The sequence below is a fragment of the Apis mellifera genome, linkage group LG1, assembly GCF_003254395.2.
Source record: "Apis mellifera strain DH4 linkage group LG1, Amel_HAv3.1, whole genome shotgun sequence".
In the NCBI taxonomy this organism is placed as follows: domain Eukaryota; kingdom Metazoa; phylum Arthropoda; class Insecta; order Hymenoptera; family Apidae; genus Apis; species Apis mellifera.
This window is the reverse complement of record NC_037638.1, coordinates 6041176-6065084: the sequence shown is the minus strand read 5'-3', so window position 1 is coordinate 6065084 and position 23909 is coordinate 6041176. Positions and strand designations below refer to the sequence as shown.

Below are 23909 nucleotides of genomic sequence, written 5' to 3'. Positions count from 1 at the left end.
AACGAGTTTCACAAATCACATTCGTTCTCAAACTGGCAAAAAAGTGTAAATCGATTGACAATGCTGTTGCTTTGCACGTTGTTTGCACGCGCTTTTTACAGGCATGTTTCCAATATTGAAACGTCGTACGTATCAAATTATAATTTGTGTCAGCGCGGGAAAACGGTTTTAAATGCGTTTTAACACCATAATATACTAAATCACAGCAATTAATGCTCGGATAACGGACACAAGAGAGGAAACTTTAATACGTCAGTTAATTAATATATTCTTCTTTTCTTCACAGCATATCATTTGTTCCTCTTTTTTTTTTCCTTTTCTTTTTTTTTTTTTTAAATAGAATAGAATTACATATAAAATGTTTTTTCTTTTTTTTTTGTGCAAAACCCACTGGTTACTTCGTACCACTAAAAAACATGCTTGGTGGTGGGTAATAAAAATGAAGGATGAAAAAAATTTTCACGTATTTTTGATATGCATACAAGTCAGTACGTAGAACCCTTGTATATCAGATTGTAATAGTGTTTAATATTATGATTATTATATTTTAAATATGTCATCTATACGAAATAAATTAAAAGTCAAAGTTTTTTTTAAGTAATAAGCATAATTCTATGATAAATCGAATTTTATAAATTTATATATATATATATGTTGTTTATAACTATATATGGAACTATACCGATTCAAAATTTAAATATTTTGCCTCTCATTAGATTTATTCTCGCGTATAAAAAACATGTGTTGCGTTACCAAATGAATATGTTCAAAATTATGTTCTTTAGTTCCACATTTATATATATTATATATTGAGGAGAAATTTCAAATACTTTATAAATCTTTTTTGTCCTTGCAGTCAAGTCCTTAATCATAAGTCATAAGACATCTCTCTTGTTTCCTTATCGTTAAAGCAAAATATCCGCCAAAACTGATATTATAAGTTTAAAAGCATTCCAAACCGTTTTACCATCATCTTTTTCTCATTAATATCTCTCATTGAAATTTTTTTTGCTTCAAATATGAAATATTCTACTATTGCCTATTAATGTATACACATTTCGTTCCATAAACCTAGGTCGTCTTGGCTGGTGGTACACTTCTTTTTGTTCATAGGAGAATATTAACAATACAAATTTATTTTACGGAAAATGATTTTTTACATGCTTCTATATTTTTTTTTTTTTTGCTTCTTATACGATTAATGTGTACATAGATATCAAAGAGAACAACCAAGAATAAAAAGGGATTCCATGATGATGTTCTATTATATTTTGGCAGTTATTTTTTTATCTGTTGCAGAAAATGATATATTATTATTATGCTATATTATGTACATTTTTTTTTTTTTTTTGCTTATATTCATAGATTTTTACCTAAAATGTGTCTTAAATGTAACAAAGAATCTTTTCTAGTTTAATTTCATTACTCATACATTAATTGGTGGAACGATTTTGAATTACAATAGACACATAAATATTCAATAGACATCATACATCGAATCCCTAACTTCGATAAATGCCACCAGCCAGTTATTTATAAAAAATAATTATATAAAACTAGTCAATTTTACAACCTCTGACGCTCAATCACAATTTCGTAAAAAAATCGGATTAAGTTAAAAAAAGTTTCTATTACCACTTTACAGAAAGAAAAGATAATCTTGCCTTTTTTGAAAAGTGATTTGAATTTCAGAGTTGTATGACAGCATTGACAGGTAGCAAAATCAAGCCATGATCAAACATTAAGATCGATACAATATTTAGAATTTGTGATCGTATTATATCGTATTTAAGGAGAATTTATATGTAAAATATGGTGATGCAAAAGTAATGGGAATATGGATTAATTTATGGTATTCAGATATAAACAGCATTTAACTACAAGTTTACTCTCGTTATGCTGTTCCTTTCTAAATCACACATCCCATCACATTTTTTTTTTTTTTTTTTTAAAGAACAAAAAATCTTGGAAGTATGAAGCCATTGTATAAAAATTTACTATTAAAATGATAGATACTCACATGTAATATTTACAGTTTGTGGTAAAATGTAATGATTATTATGTTAATTGTTTACATGTTGTGCTCTTGATAATGGCTTGACTCTGGCGCGCACTTTAGATTATGTACATTTATATGTATTTATGTACAAAGAATGACTCGCACCGGCATTCGCATCACTTCATTCACTGAGTTCATTGTTTCATACTCAGTATGCCTTATTTACAAGTAATTCATATTTTCGCTGTTTTACTATGATGTTGATTGAAATTTTCAATTTTTTTCTATATAGACCACTTTTTTTTTTTTATCTAAATGTTCATAGCACTGTTTTGTCTTTATACACTGTTAAACACCCCAGACAATACTTTTCAAACTGAGATAACGTTTCACTCTGTGAGTTCAAAGCATAGCAATGTATGCCTTACATGTACGAGTCACACAATCACCATTTAACACTTTAAACTCTTTGAGCGCATGTAAAACATCGTGACGATGTATCGAAACTACTTAGACACGTTACCCTCTTCCATGCTATTATTGTCTTCTGGTCTTGCTACATACAAACTTGGATCTATTACCTTTGGAATAGGTTTAATTTCTGTTCCAAGTTCTTGTTCGATACGATGTAAGTTAAAACGGTCCTCGTATGTGATTAGGTTAATTGCTATACCTAAGTGACCGAATCGTCCTGATCGGCCGATACGATGAAGGTATGTCTCTGCCATTTTTGGAAAGTCAAAATTGATTACGACGTTCACAGCTTGAACATCAATACCACGAGTAAACAGATCACTGCTCACCTATGAATAATATATATATATATAATTAATACATGTGTCTTTAATTTTTTATAAGTTAAAAATAAAATATCATTTTATTGAATTTTAATAAAATATTATACTTACCAAGTTTCTGCAAAGTCCTGCTCGGAAATCATGAAACACGCGATTTCGGTGTGCCTGCGCCATTTTCGCGTGTATGTAATAACAGCAATATCCAAGATCTGTTATTTTCTTTGCAAGTAATTCAACACGTTGTGTTGAATTGCAGAATATTATACTTTGTGTTATTTGTAACTTGAAGAATAAAAAAATAAATTAAATAAAAATATTTGATAAAAATACATTTAATAAATGATTTATTTAATTAAAATTTGCATATTATATATATATAATATATAATAGATTATATATATTTAAAAAGAAAATAATAATTTTACCTTGGAAAACAGTGTGTTAAGACAATGAACTTTTTGTCGTTCTTGTACAAAGGCATAATATTGTGTTACACCTTTCAATGTGAGTTCCTCCATTAAATTAATCTCATATGGATCTCTTAAATGTTTTTCCATGAATTGTTTCACTGTCAGGGGAAATGTGGCTGAATACAGCAGTATCTGACGTTCGTGTGGTAATCTAAATATATAATAATTAAGAATTAAAATACTATAATATGCACAAAATTAAAAAGCATTAATTATTTTTTTAATAGTTATACCTTGAAATGACATGATCCAACATTCCTTTAAAATCTTGTGACAGAAGTTTATCTGCTTCATCCAAAACTAGAGTTTTACAATGATCCATATTTGCAACATTCTTATCCATAAGATCGAGAATTCTTCCTGGGGTTGCTATTATTACTTGCACTAGAAACAAATTACATCATAAGTAAACTATTTTTAAAATTCAATTGTTATAATTAGTTTTTATATAAGGATACATCCAATACAAACCTGACTGGTAAATCCTCATAATATCATCCCGTAAGTCTGTTCCTCCAGTAGTTACCATTACTTTTATTTCCATATGTTTTGCCAGTTCAATGCAAATTTGTGATGTTTGAAGAGCTAACTCTCTAGTAGGTACAAGTACTAGTGCCTGAATCACATCTTTTCGTGGATCAACCTAAAATAATATGTTATTAATAGCAATATATTAGTATAATAAAATAATATTTATCAAATATTCATATAATATAATTTTAATTTTAATAATAGAATTAATGGTATTAGAAAAATTAATAACATACAAACCTGTTCTAGCACTGGAATTGAATAGGCCCCAGTTTTACCAGTCCCATTTTTTGCACGGGCCAAGATATCTTTACCAGATAATGCAATGGGAATACTGGCTTCTTGAATTGGGGAAGGCTTTTCCCAGCCTTTTTCAAAGATGCCCATTAATAATTCTCGTTTTAGGCAAAATTCCTCAAATTCATTGCCACGAGTATCAGTAACATCCTAATAGTTTGTAAAAGCTTTTATTAATAATTTAAATATAATATGATATATATATATATATATATCAAATAATTCAATCAATTTTTAATCAAAAATAAAATAAAGTAAAAATCATAGTATATAACTTACACTAGTTTTAATTCGTTTGTCCTTTGGTGGAATTTTTAATTTAGCTTTCCAACCTACATCGTCCATTTTGTCGATTTCTGATTTAGTATTCAAACCAGAATTTAGGACATGATTGGAATTTATATGTGTTTCTGTCATCATTTTGAAAATGATGAAATATTATCTATTTCCTGAAAATATATTTTTTTTCATAAATCAAATATATATACTATTTAAATTAATTAAATTTATATATTTTTTTATAATTTAAAAATATTATAATTCTTATGCAATTGAAATAAATTAATTGCTTAAAAATATTAAATAATCATTACATTAAATAATAAAAGAAATTATTTAAATTTGCAAATATTGGATGGGTTGAAATCAAACAGTTATATTTCTATAGAACAAAAGACAATATCAGTATAAGTGACCTGCTGAAAAGATCACAATAGGATGTAAACATCATACGTATACTCATTTGAAGAATAGCAGTTTTTATGTACTTGAACCTTATAAGAAATTTTAACAGTTTAATATTGGTTATTGATATTGTTCAGAAAAACTTCAAATTTGGAAGAATATATTATAATATATTTGTGATTATAATACATTTGATTTCATATCATATAGATATATATATATATACATTAGAATATGATATATAATAAAATTAACATGAAAATAAATTCATGAATTAAAATATAATATTTTTAGAAAGAAATTCTTAAAAATTATGAATATAATACTTGAATTAAAAAAAAAACAATTAATATAGATTGCAACAATATATACTGATTGCAATATATTTCATAATCTTTATATAACTTTAAAACAGAGACAAAAATTAAAATAAAAAATATTATCATTTATAAAATAAATAAAACAAAAATTATCAAATATATTATATCAATAAAAATGAGGGCAATTCGCTTATTTGGAAATTCTACCGCCTAAGATATTGATAATATTTTTGATTATTATATTTATATGTACAAATCAGCAAAAAAAAAAGTTTTTTTATTAATATTAATCACATATTGTTTGTTAGGATATGTTTTTGCTATATTAATAAAGTTGGTTTAATCGATGTTGAGACATCGCGGTACTATCGTCAGACATACTTGTGAACTGGATGAAAAACAGAGTACAGAATAAAACCATCTGTGTAAAGTCAATTTTCCTTTCTATAGCATAAGTTCAAAATTTCTTTGAATAAACGTGCACGATTGAACGAAAAATGAAATTTTCTTAAATATGAGATCATTCGTTTAACAAAATGTCTACAACTACTAAGAAACTTACCTTGAAATGGATGGATATCGATGCTGAGCTGAGCACTCGATTAGGAAACAACACGCCAAAATGGCCGTTCCAATGTCAAGTTTTCTTTGCAGTGCTTAACCGCCGCGTTCTTTTTTACGGAGCACTAACACGGATTACTTGCTCGGAAAGCGTATCGCGTAATACGCGGCACTATATTACGTTCTTTTCCGTTTGTAATATGAGACTAACGCACTGCGTCAAATGCGAGCGATAATTATTCTTCGTTGAACGTACACGACATGCGCCATGAAAGATTAAAAACACTCAGATCAGAAACCGTTACATTATTGCGCGCACTCTATCGATAACCACACTTAATTGTGCAATTTAAGGCGTATTTTCAGAATATTCCGAATATATTCGAATGTATATTAACGTATTTACTATTATGTTAACTGTTTCAATAATTCTATTACATAAAAGAGTAACAATTCTAGAATAATTAATATTTATTAATTTTATATAAAATATTGTTAGTGAACAAAAATATTACATAAAACTATTCGAATTTATATCAGTGTTTTATCCTTTTCATGATTCAAATATTTCTTTCGATATTATAATCGAACCATTATTATTTATGGGAAAGAACAATGAATTTATATCAAATCAATAATTTTAGCAATTTTAGAATACAACAAATTTAATATAAAATCAACAGTATGAAAAAAAGGTATGAGAAAGTGATTTTATAATATAATTTTATACGATTTTATAGTACTACATGTGCACATATATATATGTATATTAGAATAACAATACAGTGATATTTCGAATTCAAATTTTACAGTGTTAATTAACGAAATACATTTAATATATTACATTAGATATTTCAATATAAAAATATGTTTATACTAAAGAAATAAAATTTGCCTTCTAACTACAATTCTGTTCCCTCCTTTGAGATATTCGATATTTTCTACAAGCTTCGGGGCAATGTCGTTCTAAATATCGTCTTTGCGAGAATGCTTTGAAACATTCCCCGCATCGCCATTGCCATTGATGGTGATTCCGAGTCCTTTGATGCGCACGTAAATTTGATCTACAAAATATGTACGTTACACCATATAATCTCGTATCCACTAATTAATTCAAACATCGTAAAATTAACTCAATAAAATTAACTTTATAATTTGCTAAAGAAAATAAATAAAATAGGTATGTATAATGTATTACTATATAATATGTTGCAATCATCCGATTACGATATTTAATTATCATTTTTCGTTCCAAATGTTTTAATGAGAAATTTTGATCATACGTTCAAGGTTCGAAAAAAATTTTGTTATTATTCGTAACTCGTGTATATATATAATATATAAAAAAATATATAAAACTAAAAGAAGAAATATACCGATCGGCAAAGGATTTATGGCAGACCGGACATTCAAAAGGTCGTTCACCCGTGTGAAGACGCAGATGACCCTTCAAAACCCATGGACGATCGAAACTCTTGCGACAATAAGGGCAATAATGCATAGTTTTATTTCTCTTCCAATTCTGGGGATTCTCCACCCCCGTAGTTTTCATATTCCCTCCTAAATATTGATTCTGGGAATCAATCTGTTTCTTATTCGTGGCAATATACAAAGTCTGCGAGGTGGTCTGATTCTCAGCCCCATCGAACATCCTATTCAAATTCACAGCCACCTTGATCTCGTTGTTACTCACGTTTACCGGATACTCTACTTTTTTCGCGTTCGAGGGCAATGGTATTTGCACTTTTTCCACCTTTTGCTCATTGCTCGTGTCCACCATTGCCTGATTGGTATTCACAGAGACATTCGGAGTGGTCGACGGTATCGTATTCTCAATCTCGGAAAAATTTCTCGAGCCCAATTCCACGTCTGCTATATTCAACTCCTTGTTCCAAAATATGTTGTTCTCTTTATTGAACGTGTAACGTGTTACAATTGGCAATCTCGAGGAGGTCCATATATTATTGCATTTCGTGGAATTGTCTTTAATCTGATGTTTTCTCTTCGCGTCGACCGACGATGGCGGAGTCCATGGTAATTCTGCCTCTACTAATTAGGAGAGAAAATCATTTCATTTTTTTTTTTTTTTTTTTTTTGCCTTTCTTTTTCGAACGAATCATACGCATCGTATTTTCACATTCGCTTTTATTACATGAAATTGAAAACTGTGTCGTCGAGTGGAAAGGAGACGTAAGATTCGCCATGAAAAAACGGGACTCATTTACTCCAACAACTTTACGAGTTGTACTTTTTTTTTTTCCATAACCACGCCAAAATTTCACTCGTCGTCCCCTGAGTATACTGTAGCTATACTGTGTGCACAAGAGAATTCTGTCTTACCTTCGGAAGAATTATCGGTCTTCCTATACCTTGTCATCGATTTGATCAAGCAACGAGGCATATTTTCGCGACGATGAAACGGCCACAGCTAAAAAAAGAACGAAATACGATAAAGTGTTGGCCGTTGCAACAGCGATGGAGCAAACCACTGTCACACGTTCGACAGGCATTTGTCACCTTCTGTGCCATCAGTACTGTAATGTCGAAAGATTCACCCATAGCTAACGCGAAAAAATGCGTACCTTCTATCTGTACCATTAATGCCGATTTCTTTTCCCATTCATAATAGGAAATGAAAAATGATAATTTTTCGAATTATCGAATCGTTTTTTAAAATTATTCATTTCAAGAATATATTTTTATTTTTTATATATATATATATATATATATATATATATATATATAAAATTATGATTAATAAAATTAATAATTTTTTTTTATATGAGAAACCACGTAATTTGAAAAATAAATTTAATATAGTAGAGGAATATATTATTTTTTTTTTTTTTTTTTTTTATATAGAATTAATTATTGTTAATTTTATAATAATTATCAATTATTATTAAGAGGTACAAAAGTAGTATATTCAAGTTCAGCTAGTTTCGAAAAGGTCGAGTAAATTTGAACTCAAGAGTAACGTACAAACAGTCGAAACGGTTTGTGTACGTTTCTTATGGCATATCTTAACAACCAATTCTTGTATCGTGCGAAATTTATGTTAATTAATTACTTTAACAGGAACGTGTTCATTTCTGAAAATTATTCACGTATACACGTTTTTATATAGAAAATTTAAAAAAATTGTTTTATCGAAACATTTATAATTATTAACTCTAGTTTTTTTTTTTTTTTAATTCAATACTCTCGTTAGAAACTTTTAATATGATACGTTTTATTATTTAAAATTTAAAACTCGTTTAAAACAATTTCTTAAGAAATTAAGAAATTTGTATCAATGATGAAGGGATTCATCAACAAATGTGGAATACATGTAGTGGTATCTCAACCACTATATAATTTTAGTTAGCTCTGTGTAACGTCCTCTAGTGTTTGTATAACAGTCGTAGTGGCAAGGACTCGTGGATTTTGATACAACTTGAATTAGAAACTCCGTTAGGACAATTTAAATAGAGATATTAATTTCTATCTCGTTTCTTCACATTCATATTGTGAAGAATTTTTGTGAGTATAGTTTCGAATCGATATTTTATTGGAGGGAAAAGAAAAAAAAAAAATTCATTATAAATTTAAAGGGTTATTTTAATTTTGTTCCATTTATATTTTCAAAGGAATAAAAATTAAGAAGATATAAATTATTTTTTCTATTTATTATTAGAATATCGATAGATTAAATATACGTGTTTCATTTTTCTGCTTATCATCCATTTAAGCATGATTCTGTTCAAGATTTTTATATAAAGAACAGAAATTGCAAAATAGAAAAAATGATACCAATGCTGTTCAAATGATTTTGTCAAACGAAAAATGATACTATGTATCACCCTTGTCGAATGATATTTAACTCTCGTATTCTACTATATCTCTTTATCAGCATTATCGAAACACTTTTAGTCCGCCAATTTTTTCATATTGGCAATAAAAATAAAAAAAAATTCCCCATTATTCGATCGGTCTTCCGCCAAAATGGTTTGACAAAAATTATTCAGATTATCGATAGAGAAGTATATTTTTACATATACAGCTTAGACATTGAATTTTTAATTTATTAAATTTCAAGATTGATAAAATATATCAACAGTAGGTAATAATTCTCAATATTCTCAATAATTCTCAATAATTCTCAAATATTATCGATAGAAAAATTTTCTTTTCAAAAAAAAAAGAATTCGATATTTTAAAAGGTGGTCTTATACGAGAAAAAAATTATTTCAGATTATGTCTCGCAATTTACTCGTGTTCTTCGTTTTGACCAACTTCTATTGCTCGAGCATCGATACCACAGGTAAAAGCCGGTTATACGTAAAATATATCTCTCATATTTAAATGTTTCTTTAAAGAAATGTTTCTAAAAAGTTAATTTTTTTCTTTCTTTTTAAAAATGAAAATAAAATTCTAATTTAATTTCTTTTTCTTTTTTCTTTCATAATCGTAAGTCATACGCTGCGACCCGCCGGATTTTTTCCATTGCAACAACGGAAAATGTATATCATCTCTCTTCCGCTGCGATGGAGAAAACGAATGCGGTGACAATTCCGACGAAATGGATTGCAATGGCGTCGAAGTAATTATAATATAAATATATATATATCAATTATCAATTTAAATATGTTTTAAATAGAATTAACATAACAAATCCAATTTATAAATTTTTATTCTAATGATTATTTTTAACAAATTAGTAATAATTTATATTTTATATATATTCTTTTTTTTAATAACAAAATTTTCTAATTTATCATTTTCGTTAAAAAGTCGAGATAGATATTATATTTAAATAATTTGATTTTTAATTCTTAAAAAATGGATGTAATTAATTTTTAATTTAATGAAATTATTCCTTTTTTTTTAGTTTGACAAAAATATTTCCAATATTTCCAATTTGGATTTATCTTGTTATTAAAATTAAAATTCTTGTTAATTAAAATCTTATTAATTAAAATTCGATCGTTTCAGACAAATCTTCAAATGATCCGTTGCACCACCGACGAGTTCCAATGTGCCGATCATTCTTGCATACCGGAAGAGAAATTTTGCGACGCGAAATCCGATTGTTACGACGGAAGCGACGAATACGTTGGTTGCGTGAAAGAAGTAAGATCTTTCTTCGACGATACTTAAAAGAGCAATTCTTCTGTTAATAGTTGAGGGATGAATAAAATATATTGAATAGACAGATATTAATTAATATTAAATATTCGAATAATTATATAAATAAAAATAATTGATGAAGAGACGGTCAGTAAATAATTTTCATCAATATTTCATCATTTTATAATTGATCAGATTATTATTAGATTATATTTATATTAGATTATTTTATATTAGATTATATTATATATTAGATATTTTATATTAGATTATTATTATTATTAGATTATAATTAGATTAAGGAAAATTGCAGTACTCTTTTCTTAATAATAAGTATATTTGAAAATTATGTAAAAATAAAAATATTCGTCTGATTGATATATTTTTTATCACAGCTAAAATGCAACAACAATTTCCGGTGCAAAGATAGCCATTGCATAAGAAACGAATGGGTTTGTGACGGTGTACCAGACTGTCCTGATAAAAGTGATGAGGAAAAATGTGGTAAATTTTTTGAATTAATGTTTACTATATTTAACAAGTTTTAATTTTTCAATTACAATTCAATATTCCATAGAGAACAATATAGTATCCATCGAGAAATGCAATAATGAGCACGATAGATATTTATGCAAGAATCAAAGATGTATTTTTTTGAATGCAACTTGCAACGAGAAAAATGATTGTGGTGATAATTCGGATGAAGATCTAGATGCTTGCAAAAAGGGTAAATAATAAGAAAAAAATATTACTTCAATCAAATGATGATAATTTTTATATTTATAATTTGCAAATAAAAATTCAAAATCACTTTTAAATTGTAGCCGATGCGTCGTGCAAATTGACAGCAAAATGTGAACACAATTGCAGGAAAACACCTAAAGGTGCTCAGTGTTCCTGTCGATCTGGTTACAAATTAACGAATAATCAAACTTGCACAGGTAAAAGTTGATTAAATATATTTTTGTTCAACTGAATATGTATGTATAGATATTCAGATCTAATTTGGATTTGCAAAAGGATAAATAAATAAAGTCATATGAATATTACAGATATAAATGAATGCGACAATTATGGAATTTGTGATCAACAATGTATCAATAATGCTGGATCTTACTCATGTTTGTGCCAACCTGGTTACATTATGCAGGATGACAAGAAAACTTGCAAAGCTGATGGTGAATAATTACAAAAATTTAATTCTAATTTATCATCAGAAAAATCAAATTCTATTTTTAGAAAGTTTCTAGAAATTTATTTTAAAAAAAATACAATTGTTTTGTTAATATAAAATTTCATCCATTTACCTTCATTGATTACAATTACAAAAATTTAATTCTAATTTATCATAGAACATCAGAAAAATCAAATTCTATTTTTAGAAAATTTCTAGAAATTTATTTAAAAAAAATACAATTGTTTTGTTATATAAAATTTCATCTATTTACTTTCATTGATATTACAATTACAAAAATTCCAATTTATCATAGATCATAGAAAAATCAAATTCTATTTTTAGAAAGTTTCTAGAAATGTATTTAAAAAAAATACAATTGTTTTGTTAATATAAAATTTCATCTATTTACCTTCATTGATTATCCACAGGTGGGGAAGCTACTATGGTATTTTCAATTAAATCAGAAATCCATGGTTATTATCTTGATTCTCAGATATACTTCCCGATATCTCGAAATTTGCAACATGCTGTCGCTGTTTCTTTGGATGCAAATTATATATATTGGTCCGATATCGAGAATGGAAACGAAGCAATAATCAAAAGTTTGGAAGATGGTTCACAGCGAGAAGTTATTGTTACAACAGGTTAAATTATATTAAATTTACACAAGATTAGATTTCAATTTTTATCTATATCTATACTTTATTGCAGAAATATTTCTATATTTATACATTTATGTGAAATTTAAATATAATTTCATTCTTTTATATTTATTTTTTTAAGGTTTGAATAGTCCTGATAATATAGCAGTAGATTGGGTAACAGATAATGTTTATTTCACGGACAGTGGTTATATGCATATCGGTGTTTGCAACAATGATGGTTCTTACTGTACTGTCATAATCAAAGAAAGAAGAGATAAACCAAGAGGTCTTGCTTTGTTACCATCCAATGGGTAAGTAGTTTCTTAAGAAATTCAAAGACATCTTCATCTTTTTAAATACATTAAGAAAAATGTGAAAGATATGTGAAATATTTAAGGATATAATAAATAATATAATTGTGCTTTTCAAGTATATTTTATTGGACCGAATGGGGGATGAATTCAAGCATATTAATGGCAGGAATGGATGGTAAAAATATCACCGTATTGGTCAATCAAGATTTGGAATGGCCAAATAGTTTATCTATCGATTATCCGAACAATAGATTGTATTGGATAGATACTAAACAAAAAGTGATCGAATCGATAAAATTGGATGGTACAGATCGAAGGGTACATCTTATTTTTCTAAACAATTGGAAATACATAAATAAAAATTAAGGACTATTCAATTTGATTCATTAATAATTATTTTAAAAATGATAGTTAATATAATTAAATTTTTATTCTCACATTTTATTATTATTTCCTTAGATCGTATTAAAAGGAATAGCAAAAAAGCCATTTTCATTGGCTGTATTCGAAAATAAGTTGTATTGGAGCGACTGGTTATCTAACACTATACAATCTTGCGATAAATTCAGTGGGAAAGATTGGCAAACTTTAGTGAATACAAATAATACTGTTTATGGCATACACATATACCATTCCGTTTTGAAACCAAAAGTAATTTTATTCGTAATTTTATTCATCTTATTTATAGAATAAAATAAAATATTAATTTAATCTAATTTAATTAGATACCGAATCCGTGCAATTCGAAACCTTGTTCCCAATTGTGTTTATTGAATTCGCAAAATGGTTACACTTGCGCATGCTCATTGGACAAAGAATTGAATTACGATAATCACACATGTCGTGGTAAGTTATTGTACCGTTATATCATTTATATTGTGAAAAAAATCAAGTAAAACTTGATTTATAAAAATGAAATAATTTTCAGCGATAAAAAAGAAGATGCACTTGATTATCGCAGCAGGAAACACGTTTATAGATTATTATCACGAATTATTAGGAAAACCAAAAATGGCGACAAGTATTATGCTGAAACGCGTTACTGCAATTGCTTATAATCCTCTCACTGGTAAGGTTTTAATAATTGATCATTGATTGAATATCTTATTCATAAACAAATCATAATATTTTGATTATAATAATTTTTAATTGTAATAATGTTCGATATTTTTAATATATATTTTATCATATTATCTATTACTTTATAAATTTAATCATTAAATTTTATAATATGATATTATAATTGTGTGCTTTCTTTTTTTGTAACATTATAAAACAAAAATCGATACAGGTGGTTTACTAGCCAGTGATCAACTGACAGATACCATTTTCCATTTGAACACACATACTGGTGAAGTGAAGAGCATAATAACTATCGAAAACGAAATACTAGGCGGAATGGATTTCGATTACATTGGAAATAATGTATATTTGTCGGATGTGAAGCATAAAACTATCGAGATCCATAGTTTGAATAGCAAAGAGAAAACTATTTTCTATTTCAAAGATGAACCTTACGACATTGCCCTTGTACCTGAAGAAGGGTAATTATTATCCCAACTAAATATTTATATCTGTTTAATATCAATAACGCGCAAAAATCTTTAACTTTAAAAATTTTTTATCAAAATATTAATTATATTAAATTAATTTATTTTTCTAAAAGAATGGAATTTATTATAAAATATTAAATTATATGATGTTCATGTTCCAGTATCATGATGGTCGTATTTCGAAGCGATGGATTATATTATATAGACTTGATGAATATGAATGGGCTTGGACCGAAAATCACAATTGTAGGAAATAAAACTCTATTAATTGGACCAAAGATATCCTTATCCTATGATGGAGATTTCAAACAATTATTTTGGTGTGATCAAGGTTCCGGTCGTATCGGTAGCACGACCATTCCAGGTCTGCATTTTCGTGATCAGATAAATCAGCAAAAATAAAACTAAACAGATGTTAAATTAATTCTAAGATATTTGAATAACTTTTTCTATCAATCGTGATTTATACAATTAACTTGTTTTTAAAATTTTTTTTGCCATGAGTATTATTATTATTATTCAAAGATAATATTAAGAATGATATTAAATGATAATATTAATAATAATTTCTTCAGGTTTCGAAACGTATATCTTGCGTACTGGTTTATCAGAACCTGTGAGTCTTGCTATTCTTGGTAATTATTTATTTTGGACGCAATACAAATCGAATCAGTTGTACTGGACTAGCAAAACCATTACAAAGCAATATCAAAAGCGCATTACATTACGTAAGTGATACAAAACGAGTAAAATATTTAATAGTTTTCATTTAAATAACTAAAAAAAAAAAGAAAAGATAGAAAAAATAAATAAAGTTAAAATTAATAAAATAAATTTGAAAATTATTAATTACTAAAATAAAATTAAAGAATTCATTAACTATGGTTTATGATTAATAAACAATTCTATTAATAAAAATTCAATAATTTAATAAAAATATATATAATCATTTTTGACAAACAATTTTTCATGAAAATTATTGTTTATATGATCAAGTTTATATATTTTACTAATAATATATTCAAATATTTAATAGTTAGTTATAATTCAATTTATTATATAATGAAAAAAATAAGAAAATAGAGAAAATCAAAATAATTTTCATTCTTCAGAAACGCCTGAAAATGTGGACAAAATGCAATTAATAGGTATGCACAAAACATATGTAAAGGAACATCCTTGTCGTAAAAATAACGGAAACTGTTCCCACGTGTGCCTATTGTCTAATAATCCTTCTTCATACGTAAGTTTAAAACTATTTCGATATAACTAATAACTTTTCCAATATTTGATTATTTCTATGTTTATTCTTCCAGATTTGCGCTTGTCCACCTGACATGATGTTGAACATAGATAATCGAAAATGTAATTCTCAAACTACGTGCAATACTGGAGAAATAAAATGCGGAGAACACGATAAATGCATAAAATCCTATCAAAGGTACAACATTATAATGTGGTATTGCAGAATCGTGATTGTCAATAAATTTTATTACATATAAACTAATCACTTGTTACTTTTTAATTAATAATCCATTATTAATTTATTATTAACTTACTATTTTCTTATTTTTATTTCGAACTATAGAATGAATTTGAAATTAAAAAAGAAAAGATTATATATTCCGTTAAGTATTTAGATATATCATAACCTCAAAAATTTTGCAACAATTTCAGATGTGATGGAACCATAGATTGTCCTAGCGGAGAAGATGAATCAAGTAGTTTTTGCGAAGATTTTCACTGGTCCACTTGCAAACACCAAGATCAATTTCGATGTAAAAACGGCGAATGTATAAGCAAGTCGAATTACTGCAATTCCCACTATGACTGTGCGGATCGTTCGGATGAGGAAGGCTGCGTTAAAAAGGAATGCGACTCCAGTAAATCCAAACATTTACTAAATATTATTTACAACGTGTTCATTATTTACAATAACAAAACTGTTTGAATATTTAGCGAACAAATTATAAAAGCGATAAATTATATACTGTGTATATAAATAACGACTAATGTAGAACAAATCGAGATATTATCGAATGAAACCATTAAATAGCTCGTATATTTATCTGAATCAATAAATTAACATTCTTTAAAACCATCGTGTTGTTGTTTGCTTGAACAATCGTAACACACGAATTAGATTAATCGTAGCATATTAAGTTATATTGATCGATATTATACGATTTTTTAAAAAGTCGAACAAAGATTGAATTAATCGATTGAAATATCGAAAAATTTTCTCTTTGTATTACTTCGATTTATGAAATTCGATTTTCGAAGAGATGAAAAATTTTCGATTTATTAATTATCTTATTAAGAGTTTATTAAGGTATTCCACTTGATTTTCTTACGGACAATTTATTTATCTTTAAAAAATGTCAAGCTCGCATGATCGAAACTCGAATAAAACTATTATAGTGAAACATCGAAAAACGATATTCGATATCATACGTAGCCTGAATAAAGGCATATATGATATTATCTGGCCTGCAATCATTCATGATGACTGTAATATCTTTCAGATGAATTTCAATGTCACGAGGGAGCTTGCATATCGAAATATCTCGTGTGTAACGGTTATAATGACTGCACCGATCTTTCTGACGAACTCAATTGTAACAAACACAAGTGCGACAACGATAGCTTCGCGTGTGAAATCGGGACTTGTATACCTAAAACGTGGAAATGTGATGGCGAGGTAAGTTTAGAATTTCTATTAATCTTATTCATTGGATATTTTTTTGAATTCTAATATTAAGCTTCATACAATATTTTTGAATCTCAAATTCTTTTTATAATGGAGCCTATAAACCTATGAAATTATTGAATAATAAAAATATAGAATAGAAAAATAAATCATTTAAAAGTATTGTATTAAAATATAAGTATATAATAATTATGTGATCAAAGGTTGACTGCCCAGATGGTTCCGATGAGAGTGAAATATGCCAAAGAAAGAAATGTTCATCCGAAATGTTTACTTGTTTCAACGGTCGTTGCATTGATTTAATTCTAAAGTGCAATGGAATTAGTGAATGTGAAGATGATAGCGATGAAAAATATTGCAACGACAAAAGTAGAAATAATAATATCAATTGTACTGCGGATGAATATAAATGTTTCGACTCGGATCTATGTATTCCCAAACGATTTAGGTAATTTTTAACGTTCAAGTAACGATACGCATTATTTAATATACAAATGCAACGCTTCGTTAATTAATTAATTAGCTATCAAAAACAATTTTTATTCATGTACAATCCAATACGGATAAATAATTATAATAGTTTGTCGCCATAATTATAGAAATAAAGAAATATAAAATACAAGCTACTGTTATTTTTAAGAATTATTAATTCAAAAAATAGATAAAAATAAATAGCTTGTGAACATAATTTATTTATTTGTTTAATAAAAAATCTCAATTGAATTTTTAATAAATACTAAATTATTAATTTTATTAATATCATTTTATAGATGTGATGGAATTAAAAATTGTCCAAAAAACGATGATGAACGTGATTGCGCCCGATGTAACGAAGCAGAGTACGTTTGCGAAAATAAGAAATGCATTGAGAAAAGCTGGGTATGCGATAGAATCGATGATTGTGGCGATGGATCGGATGAAAGAAATTGTGATGGTAGTAATTGGAAGATGAACAGTATCAGCATGGTTTCTAATTGCAAAGAATTCAAATGTTCCAATGGAATCTGTCTTCCCTTTAGCAAAGTGTGCGATGGAAAAATAGATTGTTCAGATCAGAGTGACGAATTTGGAGACTGTGGTGTGTACAATGAAAGAATTTTTTTAAAATTAATTACAAATTAAAAAGTAAATTATTATATTTATGATTATATAAATTTGTAATTTAATTAAAATTAATTATATGAAAAATATTTTTTTTCTTCTAATTTTGATAAAAGTACAAAAGATTTTTTAATTCATTTTATTGTAATATATATATACATTTTTACAGAAATTTCTTGTACCAAGAACAATCCCTGTACAAATATGTGCCACAAAACACCCACTGGTCCTGTCTGTAGTTGCAGAAACGGATATCATTTAAGCAATGATTTAAAAACTTGTGAAGATATCGACGAATGTAAACAAAATATTTGTTCACAAATTTGTCACAATACAAATGGATCTTTTATTTGTTCGTGTTACGAGGGATATGTCATTCGAAGTGATAAAACTTCATGCAAAGTGGCAGGTAAAAAAAAATATTTGATTCCTTAGGTTTTATTTTATTTTTATCATAAAAAAATATCCTTATAATTTATAATTTTTTATTAAACGAATATATGGATTAATTTTTAATTTTCGTCAATTATTATAGGATCACAAATGGAAATAATTATTGTTTCTGATACTCATATTAGGAAATTGTCATCAAACTTAAATTCGATCGAATTTATTTACAAAGAAATAGATTTCGAAATAAATGGTATTGATGTGAACACAAGAGAAGACACTATTTACTGGAGTAATGGTAATATTAAATTTAAAATTTATTACAGAATTTCTTCTTAAATACTTCTTTTTGTTAAAATTTATTCATATATTTTTTAAATATTATAAATATATTTATTAATATTATAAAATTAAATTTTTCTCTATTTATTTTTATATATTTTTTTAAATTTAAAGTATTCGAAACATTCTCTCTCTCTTTCTTTTTCTTATCCATTAATAAAACTTTTAATTTTTTTTTTCTTTGATTCAACTTTACAATTTTATTTGTACAATTTTTTTTTACTATTTTCTACAGAAATGCTAGGTATGATAAATAAAATACATGTGAAAACTAAAGAACGAAAGACTGTTACTGGTCTTGGCAGACCGGAAGCTTTAGCTGTTGATTGGATTACCGATAACGTATACTTTAATAATAATGACTATTCCAGCAGTATTGAGGTGGATATTGGATATATATTTATAATTTATATTGATTTGTTATATATATTTTATTAGAAAAGATTTTCTAATTCTAATTACTTGTAATTTAGGTATGCAATTTAGAACAAAAGAAATGTGCTAAAATAGTGTCGATCGCGGGAAAAAATCATGTAATCTCTATCGCTGTCGAACCGAAAAAAGGGTATGTTTAATTAAAAACAATGTTATTTGTTATCGTAAATAATTTTTCAAATTTTATCATATTTAATCATATTTGTATACATATATAATCTAAAATCTCTGAATACATGATTTTTTAAACACTGTAACATTTTTTCTTTTTCTATATATAATAAAAAAATTCAATCTAGATGGCTATTTTGGAGTCAAACTTCTTGGGCATTTTATGATAGACCTATGTCGAAAATATATCGATCCAATACAATGGGCAATAATGCAACAGCAATTGTACATCTTGATCTTGGTCTTGTACTCGCATTAACTATTGATTATACACGATCTAAATTATATTGGTCAGATACACATTTTAAAAATATTGAATCTTCGAATTTAGATGGTTCTAATCGTGCTGTAGTTTTAAATACAGGTGTAAGTTATCAAATAATTAATTTATTTAAAGAAAATATATACATATTAAATAAAGGATCCCCGTTATTATCTTTGTTCTAGATACATCAAGCTATGAGTATTAATATATATGAGGACTTTTTATATTGGTTGATGGGAGGAACTGGTATAATAAGAAAATGTAAATTATATGGTGACAAATCATGTACAACAATTCCTATTGGTACTTCAAATATCAACAAGTATTTTATTATTTTACATACAATCAGGCAACCTATAGGTAAATTGAATGATTATTTAAGATAATTTTATTTCATTAAATTTCATTTTTTAATAATAAATTAAAATCTTTATCTTTTGAAACAGGAAAAAATGTTTGTGAAAAATATAAATGTAATTATATGTGTGTTTTGGGAAACAATGGTCCTGCTTGTATTTGTCCTGATGGATATCCAAAAGATTCTAAAAATACTTGTTTGGAAAATATGAATACAAAACTTATATTCAACTCAAGCTTAGTTATTTATAAAAACGAAAGTATTCGACATCAAAATGGAACATTAATTGGTATAATAATAACAGTATTAGCATGCATAATAATTGGATCAGCCTATTTTTATTACCAGAAAATCAAACCAAACTTTTCAAAGAAAAATAATCTCAGGTAAATTAATGGGTAAATAAATATTTTTTTTTGAAATTTTTACTTAAAAATATAAATTTCTTATTTCACTTGCAGTATTCATTTTCAAAATCCATCATATGATCAGAGAAATGAAATTGCACCCACGCTCAATTGTATCTCGGGGTTACCACCTGGAGAACATGAATACGTTAATCCAATAATAGATATACAAAAGGTAAAATATTTACATTATATTCAGTTATAAAAATTATATCTATTAATTTGTATTTCTTATTTAGAATCAAAATGAAAATATAACACAAAAGAATGAAAAACAAATGACAAAAATACTTAATTTCGATCGATCGGATAATGAATCTGAAGAGTCTGCGAATAAACAAGATATTAGTTTAATATAATAATTACATATTAATTCAATTATTAAATTAATAGAACCAAAATCTAACTGTATATAGCTATTTATATAAATATTTAATAATATGAATCGCGACTTAATTAAAAAAAATTTATACATTTTTTTTATATGTAAATAAAAATTGAATAATCAATAATATCTAAAATTATATCGTAATGTTTTTTGTTTACTTTTTGGATTAAATTATTATAAAAGTCATTGTTCAACATTGTTTATTAAAATTATTTTCGATAAAAATATAAATTTAAAATATAAGTTTTTTGTACTTTTATAATTAAAAAATAAATATTTTTTTATATTAATCAATGAGATATGGACTATCAATAGCACCAATTCCAGCTGCTATTCCACCTTCATTTTCATTTGATGGTTTTGTTCTCAGAACATGTCCTACTTCTTCATTATGTATGATACCATTATGATTCCTGAAAAAAATCATAATTATATAATTCAATATATAATAATTTTCTTTACAGAGATATATTTTATTATTTACCCAATAATAATCCCATAAATACCAAGTTCTGATACAACATCAGAAAAGTGTAATTGATTATCTTCAAAAGGCTCATTATGAACACGTACAATATAATTATTTTGTACAGGAGGATAAAAACGATCCATTAATATCCAAGCTGTTCTTTCTTTTGAATTTTTCATAGATTCGAAATGCAACTTTATATCTTCATTATAAATATTGTTTCCACCTCCTTCTCTTTGTGGTTTTAATACATATTTTTTTGGGTTTGATATAGCATTATTAATTATTTCTTCTGCTTCATTATTCTGTATTTAGAATACAGAATATCAATATAAAAATATTTTTAAATATTATATATTACTATTTATATTTTTTAATACTTACAAATTCTAAAGAATAAAGTCCAGCATATACTTCTTGTATTTGTTTTATTTTATTACTATCTTTTAAAAATATATTGAGTGCATTAGGATAAGCCAAAGATTGTTGTACCTAGAAAAAATTTATATTTTTTATAATATTCAATAAAAGAAAGTTAAATATTTACCTTCTTAGTACCAGCAAGATGATAATGGATTGATGGACATTTTATTGCTTGAGAACGTTCTATTAATAATCTAACTTGCCATTCTCGTTCAGTAGGATAAGCTTCAACTTCATAACCCGAACGAAAATAAACTACAGAAACTTCTAAATTTCCACTAAAAAATGTTAGTAATGATCTTTTATTTAAATATAAGAAATATATTTAAAAAATATAAAAAAAAGTAAAAAAATATGTGACAAATAATAATTATTTGTTAATATTTAATGTGATCAATTTATATAATACCTTCTATACCTTGTATATATATTTATATATAATATCTTCTATATATTTTTAAGTGATATATTAAATTTAAAATAATTAAAATTAAAAATAAAATTTATATTTATATTTTTATAATATTTTATATGATTACATACACTATTAATTGCTTATTTGATCCTAATTTTGCTTCAGATACTAAATCTTTCAAACTTCTTCTGATTATCTTAATATAGGGATTAATTTTAGAAATTTCAAATTCATGAAACCTTTGGTCACATATATTATAAGTAATATTTTCAACAATAAATAATATTACAGCCCTATAATAAAATATATAATTATCCATGTGCATTATATTAATTATATAGTTATATAATAATTATATATAATTATTTCATTATATTATACTTACTTTTTATTACCATATAATTTCCACGCATGTATTAAACCTTTACAAAGTCCATTAATTGGATTATTTTCTGGAATCTAAATATAAATGACAAATAAATAAGAAAAGTATTTAATAAATAAGAAAAAATACTTATTATATTATTATTATATTACTATTATGATACTTACATTCTTTATTTTGTCTATATGTCCTAATTCTGATAAAATAAATCTAAAAAAATATTACACTATAAATAAATATTTTAATTAAATTATAAATTTTATATTTTATAAAAAAATACTTTTATAAAAATTTACTTGTGATATTGAGAAGTAATAGTAACTATTCCTCCAAAACTACTTGCAATAGTATTTAATTCAACTTGTTTAATCTGATTTTCATGTAACATATAATCTGATCGAAATAATCCAAGACTTAAAGTCTATAAGAAAAAAATATTTTAAAACTTATTCATTACATATTAATTAGAATATCATTATATTCATATTAATTATATTGATATTTTACTTGACTAAATCCTTCTTTATATACAGTTTCATATATACTAAATAATTTTGCTGTAAATGGATCTGCATCGATTGTACTATAAAATATATAAAAATTATTTATTATATATATATATATATATACACATATATATATATGGAAATAAATATCTTATTAATCTTATATACCTTTTTAAGCTTTCCGTTAGAAAATCATTATTATGTGCCACTTTATGAATTAATTCATTCAATAATATTTGAATATTCTTAGCTTTCTCAAAATTTTTTCTAGGAAAGCTTGATGGTAATAAAGTAAATGGTAAAACTTGCACTTGATTTTTATTAAAAGATACTTTTGATCGCATACTTATACCTGATAAATAAATTTCAAATCATTATTATACATTTTTGATAATAATAAACAATAAATTTAATATATTTATTAATACCATGCATAAGTGCCCAATCTTTAGCCTTATCAATAATACTTTCTAATTCTTCTTTTGAAAGTTGTAATTGAATACAAGGTTGTAAACGTGATATTTCCATTATTATATAAATTTTTTCATAAAATATGTAATATTTTAATCAAAAAATATTTATAATTCACAATTATTATTATTTAAAGTGATTCTTTGACTTGCCATATCTTATCATCCAATATAAGTTCATATAACAACAAAACTATAAAAATATGTATATGTGAACA

The 23909-nt window shown here is 26.0% G+C and overlaps 4 protein-coding genes across 5 annotated transcripts; 1 reads left to right on the top strand and 3 right to left on the bottom strand.

Annotated features, from left to right (window-relative positions):
- Positions 1-368: 368 nt before the first annotated feature.
- LOC552206 (putative ATP-dependent RNA helicase me31b) lies at positions 369-5964 on the bottom strand. 2 transcript variants are annotated; one of them, XM_026446133.1, is made up of 8 exons: positions 5661-5964; positions 4374-4543; positions 4038-4244; positions 3738-3909; positions 3500-3650; positions 3222-3417; positions 2908-3078; positions 2506-2802 (listed from the first exon to the last, which is right to left on the bottom strand). In XM_026446133.1, the coding sequence occupies exons 2-8, from the start codon at positions 4512-4514 to the stop codon at positions 2506-2508; spliced, it is 1335 nt and encodes a 444-aa protein (XP_026301918.1). In that variant the 5' UTR covers positions 4515-4543; positions 5661-5964. The 2 variants fall into 2 exon arrangements, with proteins under 2 accessions (XP_026301917.1, XP_026301918.1); XM_026446132.1 differs by lacking the exon at positions 5661-5964 and having other exon boundaries at positions 369-2802; positions 4374-4514.
- Positions 5965-6391: 427 nt separating this feature from the next.
- On the bottom strand, positions 6392-8257 carry LOC725945 (zinc finger protein 555). The gene is made up of 3 exons (XM_026446265.1): positions 8146-8257; positions 7036-7708; positions 6392-6723 (listed from the first exon to the last, which is right to left on the bottom strand). The coding sequence occupies exons 1-3, from the start codon at positions 8255-8257 to the stop codon at positions 6558-6560; spliced, it is 951 nt and encodes a 316-aa protein (XP_026302050.1). The 3' UTR covers positions 6392-6557.
- Positions 8258-9037: 780 nt separating this feature from the next.
- Positions 9038-21374, top strand: LOC725920 (vitellogenin receptor). The gene is made up of 32 exons (XM_026439867.1): positions 9038-9181; positions 9893-9962; positions 10114-10241; positions 10634-10771; positions 11164-11272; positions 11346-11495; positions 11593-11709; positions 11821-11946; positions 12374-12589; positions 12729-12900; positions 13020-13221; positions 13363-13554; positions 13629-13749; positions 13832-13972; positions 14195-14447; positions 14618-14820; positions 15032-15184; positions 15569-15699; positions 15773-15897; positions 16134-16339; positions 16982-17157; positions 17370-17614; positions 17937-18244; positions 18437-18676; positions 18803-18955; positions 19235-19380; positions 19473-19564; positions 19734-19971; positions 20053-20230; positions 20317-20614; positions 20690-20810; positions 20875-21374. Exons 2-32 carry the CDS (start codon positions 9896-9898, stop codon positions 20992-20994), a joined length of 5265 nt encoding a protein of 1754 aa, XP_026295652.1. The 5' UTR covers positions 9038-9181; positions 9893-9895; the 3' UTR covers positions 20995-21374.
- On the bottom strand, positions 21211-23909 carry LOC411372 (glutathione synthetase). The gene is made up of 11 exons (XM_394846.6): positions 23650-23909; positions 23390-23573; positions 23223-23298; positions 23012-23136; positions 22883-22925; positions 22716-22789; positions 22459-22623; positions 22040-22193; positions 21877-21984; positions 21508-21797; positions 21211-21436 (listed from the first exon to the last, which is right to left on the bottom strand). Exons 1-11 carry the CDS (start codon positions 23747-23749, stop codon positions 21310-21312), a joined length of 1446 nt encoding a protein of 481 aa, XP_394846.2. The 5' UTR covers positions 23750-23909; the 3' UTR covers positions 21211-21309.

Excerpts from the sequence above, each read along its gene's own strand:
- LOC552206 (XM_026446133.1), bottom strand. The coding sequence starts at position 4,514 with ATGATGACAGAAACACATATAAATTCCAATCATGTCCTAAATTCTGGT. Across the intron at positions 3,651-3,737 it reads TATGAGGATTTACCAGTCAG|TGCAAGTAATAATAGCAACC; the intron begins GTTTGTATTGGA and ends ATTTGTTTCTAG. Across the intron at positions 2,803-2,907 it reads CAGGACTTTGCAGAAACTTG|GTGAGCAGTGATCTGTTTAC; the intron begins GTAAGTATAATA and ends TATTATTCATAG.
- LOC725945 (XM_026446265.1), bottom strand. The coding sequence starts at position 8,257 with ATGGTACAGATAGAAGGTACGCATTTTTTCGCGTTAGCTATGGGTGAA. Across the intron at positions 7,709-8,145 it reads CTGTCGAACGTGTGACAGTG|TAGAGGCAGAATTACCATGG; the intron begins GTTTGCTCCATC and ends TCTCCTAATTAG. Across the intron at positions 6,724-7,035 it reads CATAAATCCTTTGCCGATCG|ATCAAATTTACGTGCGCATC; the intron begins GTATATTTCTTC and ends CATATTTTGTAG.
- LOC725920 (XM_026439867.1), top strand. The coding sequence starts at position 9,896 with ATGTCTCGCAATTTACTCGTGTTCTTCGTTTTGACCAACTTCTATTGC. Across the intron at positions 14,448-14,617 it reads GCCCTTGTACCTGAAGAAGG|TATCATGATGGTCGTATTTC; the intron begins GTAATTATTATC and ends TTCATGTTCCAG. Across the intron at positions 20,811-20,874 it reads CAATAATAGATATACAAAAG|AATCAAAATGAAAATATAAC; the intron begins GTAAAATATTTA and ends TTTCTTATTTAG.
- LOC411372 (XM_394846.6), bottom strand. The coding sequence starts at position 23,749 with ATGGAAATATCACGTTTACAACCTTGTATTCAATTACAACTTTCAAAA. Across the intron at positions 23,299-23,389 it reads CTAACGGAAAGCTTAAAAAG|TACAATCGATGCAGATCCAT; the intron begins GTATATAAGATT and ends TATATTTTATAG. Across the intron at positions 21,798-21,876 it reads GACTTTATTCTTTAGAATTT|AATAATGAAGCAGAAGAAAT; the intron begins GTAAGTATTAAA and ends TTCTAAATACAG.